This window comes from Antedon bifida, chromosome 5 (assembly GCF_963402885.1).
Source record: "Antedon bifida chromosome 5, ecAntBifi1.1, whole genome shotgun sequence".
NCBI classification, from domain to species: domain Eukaryota; kingdom Metazoa; phylum Echinodermata; class Crinoidea; order Comatulida; family Antedonidae; genus Antedon; species Antedon bifida.
In genome coordinates this window covers 499,975-507,417 of record NC_136230.1, presented here as the reverse complement: position 1 = coordinate 507,417, position 7,443 = coordinate 499,975, and the positions used below count along the sequence as shown (strand labels likewise).

Below are 7,443 nucleotides of genomic sequence, written 5' to 3'. Positions count from 1 at the left end.
AAAATGGTTGATTTTATTGATGATATGAGGAGTCTGCTCGTATATCTTGTTGACGTCACTACTTTGTAATCTTTCTCTGGACGACGAAACGTAATGTTTAATGTGCATGCGTTATAAAAATAGATTCCATATGTTTAAACGAAATAGACATAGACAAACATGATTTCTTAGATCCACAATACAGCCTCTTTGGACATATGGATAATTGCAAATAAATACAAACTGTTAGCTACTTTGTATCTGCGCACATTGTGTCAGGCACCCTGCATTATGTTCTTTCTTCAAATTCTAAATTAGAAAGCATTTGAATGTTATCGTCTTTTAATTCTCTTTCATTATTTAATTTTGTATACCCCAGAGATTGGAGGACGCCCGCACAAGTGTCCTGCACTTCTTTAATTTCCGCATACGTTAATATTTTTCTCCAAAGGAATAATTCCTCAACTGATTTTTTTTTTCTTGTCTGAAACAAGTCCTGATTAGTATTTTCGATCTTATTTGCGTCAACTAACCATGATTGTACACGTTCATGATATGGAACACCAATGAAGTCATAAATTTGTTTGCTGATTTTAATTGGATCCATTACGAAATCTTCGTAACGTATTAATTTATATCTGTTACGTAACCATTCTGGTTTTTCGTCTATCCAACCCATGCTGTTCCATATCCATTTACAATAACTTTGTATCGTTCGTACAGATAAGGACGAATGCTCAACGTCGTATAATGTTAGGTTTGGTGAATTCAATATAGCAGCATCCATTCGACTACCACTCTGTTTGATAAGATTTTCAACAGACGTCTTATAATAATTCTTCCTTGCATTTGCGACCGCTCGTGGGTCCCTTATGAGCTGGATGATTTTAAAATCCATTCCTCCTTCTAGTAAAATTTTCATAAGAGAAAAATCTGCGCGGATTGTTTTAGTTGCGAAGTGTTTTCGACTGTGACACTCGCGACTCAGTTGCACTACGAATGCGTGCGCCTCGGAAACGCTAAATTTCTTACAAGAACGAGTCCTTCTCTTTTTACATAACTCACTAATATCATTACTCATTTTCTTTGATAACCCCCAGTCACTTAAGTCACTAACAAAACTAGATGAAAATTTGCATTTAGGTATGTTTCGTAAAGCGCTTGCGTATTTCGCGACAATTCCCGAACTTGTCTGCTCAGATGGGCTAATTTCGTAGCGTTTATCAACGGCATGGAGGGGCTCAAACACGTAAAAGAAATCAGGATTTTGGTTGAATATTTCCCCTACATAACTTGACCCTGTTCGCATGTTCCCAAGAAGGATGACCTTTACATGACTGTTACTGGGATTAACGTTTCCATGTTCCGGATATGACGTTTTGAGTTTCGAGGCGCTGCTGTCGGTGATATCTATTCGGTTGTCTTGACCTTTTACTTGATGCATCTTTGACGTTTCATAATCATATATTATTTTCTTACCGAAGCGTCCATTTTCTGATGAATCAAACTCATTGTCTTGGTTACTGATCCAGTTTAGTAATACAAGCATCGTCATGGAAATAAATATAACTAACGTTACTGCGCGTTTTGCCACATTCATCGTCCCAAACAGTTCTATGAAAAATGAAAGCAGTAAATAATAATAAATTTGGACTTTTTAAAGTGCATGATCGTAATAATGTAGCTTCTGTTTAAATGGAAAGGATAACCAAACAATCATCATCATCATCATCGTTATCATCATCATCGTTATCATCATCATCGTTATCATAATCATCGTTGTCATCATCATCGTTATCATAATCATCGTTATCATCATCATCGTTATCATAATCATCGTTATCATCATCATCGTTATCATCATCATCGTTATCATCATCATCGTTATCATAATCATCGTTATCATCATCATCGTTATCATCATCATCGTTATCATCATCATCGTTATCATCATCATCGTTATCATAATCATCGTTATCATCATCATCGTTATCATCCTCATTATTATCATCATCATCGTTATCATCATCATTATTATCATCATCATTATTATCATCATCATCGTTATTATTATCATCATCATAATGTATCAATTTACTTGCTGAAGTAGATGCCGATTTATGAATGTCATTCATGTGTGACATCATCAACATCGTTTTCATCATTATCATCATCATTATTATCATCATCATCGTTATCATCATCATCGTTATTATTATCATCATCATAATGATATTATCAATTTACTTGCTGAAGTAAAGATGACGGCATTCATGTGTGACATCATCATCATCATTATCATCATCATCGTTATCATCATAATGACATTGTCAATTTACTTACAGAAGTAAAGATGCCGATTTATGAATGCCTGCATTCATGTGTGACATCATCAACATCGTTATCAACTGTAATCCGCAACCACTGTATCTAATTGATTTCTAGTTTTATAAGACATTACCCTCATCATTATTAAACCGTAGAAAACTCATAAATGAATAATAATCAATTCTGGCACATATCGAATGCTGACCGACTTGTTTTTAATTTAGAATGTTTGAATTGAATGTTTTATCGTTCTAGTTATTTTCGATGCATAAATAAAATAATATATTATAACAACATATTAGCAAATCACGATATGAATACTAATGATATCTTTATGTTAATTTTATTTCTTTTCAATTTGTATGTTAAATGTTACGTTTCTGAATTAATGTTGCACGCACGAATGCAAATGTTTACTTAAAATATTTAAAGGATCTATAGACGCTTAATTCCTTCATAAACGATTCGGCAGGTGTCGTCAGAAATTTTGGAAATAAAATTGGCTGGGAGAGTTTCCTCGCTGCTGGTCGGATAGGTAAAATGTTAGGGTGTCGTGTTTACATTCTCCAGAAATTGCTTCGTATGTTTTACAGCATTCCGTTTTTATTTTTTTATCAGAAAGAAAACAATGTGTTTCTAAAACACACATAGTAAGACTCTTACTTTATATTTTTTTAAAGTACGAAACATGCGTGCTCCCGATATGGACTCTCTCTGCGGATAAATAGACAAGCGCCCATACGCGCAGTTCATGTTCATGTAGAGAAACATGTAAACTATGGCAAGACTCGTGTCTTAGTTCTATTTACCCGTGGATTGGTTATCGCTTTTCTGCGGATAAATAGACAAGCGCCAATAACGCGCAGTTCATGATCACGTACAGAGAAACATGTAAACTATGGCAAGACTCGTGTCTTAGTTCTATTTCCCCGTGGATTGTTTATCGCTTCCTGCGGCTAACTTGCCATTTCCTTAAGAACCTTTTGTCTCAAAGATTTTAACAATTTCGACCTACATTTTTTTTTTTTTTTCATTTTATGTATTAGTATCGTCTACTCTACTTACCGTTAACAGTTCTTCAAAACTATTTCTTCGGTACTATATATCCAAATCTATAATTTCCTCATGATTATTGCTGTATAAAACAATGAAATACAAAATAATGATTAACAATGTATAATCTAGAGTTCTGTCTAAAGCTCTAGTCTACACTATCAAACTAGTTTGACAAAAAAAGTGTGATGTTCCCAATATGGTGATATGCTTAAATATGGTAGTGTATGACATCATCATGTCCATAATTATGGGCACATCACATTTTTTTGTTGTCAGTGTCACATACAGTTTGATAGTGTAGACAAAGAATGATCATCGCTAAAAGGGAAAGAAAAAGAAATTATTCTTCGTTTCGGCAATAAACTGTCTTTGTTTATATTTTGTCCTTGCAGTATAAAGCGATTAAACTAATCATGGTAATTAATGAAGAATGTCATCAACATTAGAAGGACATGCATTTCCTGTATAGCAACATGAATTAAATGAATTCCGGATTTAGGTATAGATTCATTATTTTATCAAAAAATATGTATATTATAATATTCATCGTAAACAGATCTCAATAAATCATGATTTTTGAAGTTGTAAGTAATTTAAAATATATTGCGTGGGTCTAACGTTTTGAAAGACTTAAATGCCATAAAACTCATTTAAACCATTATTACTTGTTTATATTTCACTATATTATTTAAACAGAAGGTTACGGTGAATTGTAATAGCGTGAAGGAGTCTAAAAGACGTTTTTAAATTGCGTTTCCATGTTAGATTAGGATACAACGTGTCTCTATATAATTAATACATGACCTGTGTGAAAACGAAATATGAGAAAGTAAAATTTTAATGTCTGTAAATTGCTAACATAATTAATAATCGATTGCAAATGATCACATTTCAATGTTCAGCGACAATGTAATTAATGTTTCGGGATTTAGATGTAAATGTAAAAAAAAACATATTATAAATGTTGGTTGTGCTACTATCGATGATGAATGAGAGACTCATGAAAATGTGTACCGATACCTCCATAGACTGAATGACTCAGAAGTCTAGCGAAAGCAAAAACATCTTTGCTTCACGTTGAGGCGCTGAAGTTGTACAAGTACATGGCTTATTTAATAGAATCATATTATGTAGACAATGCATGAATTGAAAAAAAGCGGATACAATGTCTATGAAAACTCTTTGAAAAATAAACATAGATCGTCATAAATTAAATAAATTTAAAGATTATACTAAATTATAGAATACTAAACATTATTGTCTTACCTTTCTTTGTGACATTCATGGACATTCACAGAAAAAATAATTGAAAAAGCACAGTAGTTAAGTTACTCGTGTCGGATGTTGTGTCTTGTTACCGATAAGTGGGCCTTCACAATTATACTGACCGATGGTGACCGTGAAATCATGGCTCATTACATAATCCAATCCAATCAAGTTTCTTCAAACCAGAGTATTTGCTGCCTGAAACGGAAAGCCTTCTGAGCAAGTACGAGGAGACGAGTTGGGATTTAACTATAGGCTTATCTTACTAATTCCGAACATTACTAAACTTCCGTGCTAAATATTTTCACTTCTGTATAATAAGCTATTTTAGATTTTATAATACTACAGACAGTACAATACTAACTTTCACGAGAAATAGAAAATAAATGTAACTTCATGCATGAAGTAAAGAATAATTATCTTTACTCCATGCTTCATGTAACTATATATAGTTTAGGTCTTTTATTTTTTCTTTGCTGGAGGGTGCATTTACACCTGAAAATGTTGTTGCGGTATGTCTACACGTTCTTGGTTTTTTGTTCAAGGCAATTAAGAGCATTGATGATTGACGAATATTATTTTACCCCAACATGAAAAAAGTATTGGATCATTCTTAAAAAGGCCTATAACATTGATTGAACTTCGGAGAGTCAATTCAGTCATACATTACCATTACATGAATCAGCCAGCAGAACCACGCATTTTATGTGTCTGGCCTGTGTGAGATTTCCTTGTTTTACTCGGCCAAAAACCACAATTTCCATAAATCAACCAGCAAGAAAATTGGGTGAAGAGTTCATCCGAAAAGTAAGAAACCACACACACACACACAAAATGAAGAACATATTAAAAAATAAATAAATAAAGAAAACGGAAAAAAAAGGTACATTTTTGTATTCACTTTCTGAAAAATTAATGGAATTTTTTCAATACCGTATTGTCGTTCGTTGTTAGTGTAAAAGGTTAACAAGATGTGCCAAGCTTTGACTTTATTGTACGTCTTCCATCCTAATTTGTGTATGATTGATTGATTGAAATATATCGAAATGTTTAATCTTACAACATGCCCTGTAGGACTTCAACGAAATCATATGACGTCATAAAAAATAACATAGCAGGACATAATATTACAGGTGATATCTATCTACAGACGTGACAATTGTTAAAGAAGAATCGTGCTATTGTAAGCTTAAATTAGTAATTATAGTTCAGTATGTTAAGAATGCTATCAGTCTGACATGATGCAGAATAAAGATAAATAAAAAATATATATATTGGTACCCACTGAGTACGATTGGTTGAAATGCTTAGGGGTAATTTTGTTTATTATTGGGCAGGGTTCGTTCACATTTTAGAGAATAACACCTATGGGTTCACAATGTCAGCTATTTGTTACAGGTAAAATACCCGTGTATCAATACAATTTTAGAAAATATATACAGTAAGTTACTGTGTAGTCTAATACATACATGTTTATCCATAATTAGCATGAATTCATTAAGTGTTTAGTCATTGTAATTAATATTTAACATCCTTCCAAAGAAACATAGGTTGCAAGTTTGATAATTATACTTTCTATCTAATGACACCTTATTGCACTTCTTTTCTATCTCACGTACGTTTTCCAGATCATTTATTTTAGTTTACGCATTTAATAGCTTTTGATGGTTGGTCAGTTAAAATGATATGGTTATAACATTTAATTTGCAATGTTGATGGGTGTTCTTATATTTTGTATTAACTGCCTATAGCATTTGACTTTTTTTAAACCACTAAATTGTCATGTTGGTTCCATCTTCAAAGAGGGCCCATTTACAGAGAGACCCATCCCAGTTTGTCACAAGGTTGCTCTTCCCATCGGACATTGCTGGACATATAACATAGAAATGCTGATATCTAAATATAATTCATTTCTTTCTCGATCTCCGCTACTAGCATCAATTTTAATAGTCCAAACCTTACCTTTGGTTTATGAAATTGACATCCTCCATTCACAAAACTCCAAGCATCATATCCACACGCATAAACCTGTCTCTTTGGATAGACCTAATGGCCGGTGAAAACAATTATCGTATACGACGCATCTAAACTGGACAGTATTGATCAGTCAGCATTAATTCATCATTATTACAACGCGAATATGACTGTAATAAATATTATTCCTGGCGACGATAGGCTCTACACTGCTTCCTCAATGCCGTGTATTTATTCCAAGTAATAAATGTGATATTTCTCGTCGTAAAACTCGGTTTGATGAATACAGTAATGTCGTTATTATCTTATGCATGACTGCCATAATATAACATCAAACTTAATAAGTGACATAGTTTAGTCTACTCCACGTTAGAAAGCATTCCTTATAAATTAATTTAAAAATCCAGCTTTAATTGCTGATTGCAATACTCAGTGTCAGTACGAACTTGACGCGCGCGTCGGGGCGCGCGTACAAAATCGTACAAATTTCATCAGCAATTTAACGCGGCGTCATAGTTCGACGTGTCTTATCTCCGTGGTTTCGCTGACAAAATGAGCGCGCATTAAGATTACCTTTATTCAGTTTTATACGTACGATCAAAACATTTCTTAAGAATACGTGCATAAATCAATTGTTCAGAATGTTTTGTTTATAGTTTTTACAAACAAATGTTCAGTTGAAATAAACTTTGACCATTTCGTGCCTCCACACCTTGGGGTCGGATGCTTGGAGTTATGTGACGTCATAATCATTCCTCGAGTTTCCGATAATTCATCAGATGATCAGGTTTAATGTCACAAACTAATAATATTTAATATTGATTTATAATCATGTTTGTC

General features: G+C 33.3%; 1 protein-coding gene across 2 annotated transcripts; it reads right to left on the bottom strand.

Moving 5' to 3' along the window:
• LOC144842159 (carbohydrate sulfotransferase 5-like) lies at positions 1–6,830 on the bottom strand. 2 transcript variants are annotated; one of them, XM_078698558.1, is made up of 4 exons: positions 6,592–6,830; positions 4,630–4,827; positions 3,373–3,442; positions 1–1,593 (listed from the first exon to the last, which is right to left on the bottom strand). In XM_078698558.1, exon 4 carries the CDS (start codon positions 1,577–1,579, stop codon positions 269–271), a length of 1,311 nt encoding a protein of 436 aa, XP_078554684.1. In that variant the 5' UTR covers positions 1,580–1,593; positions 3,373–3,442; positions 4,630–4,827; positions 6,592–6,830; the 3' UTR covers positions 1–268. The 2 variants fall into 2 exon arrangements, with proteins under 2 accessions (XP_078554684.1, XP_078554683.1); XM_078698557.1 differs by lacking the exon at positions 6,592–6,830 and having other exon boundaries at positions 4,630–4,871.
• Between the last annotated feature and the right edge of the window lie 613 nt (positions 6,831–7,443).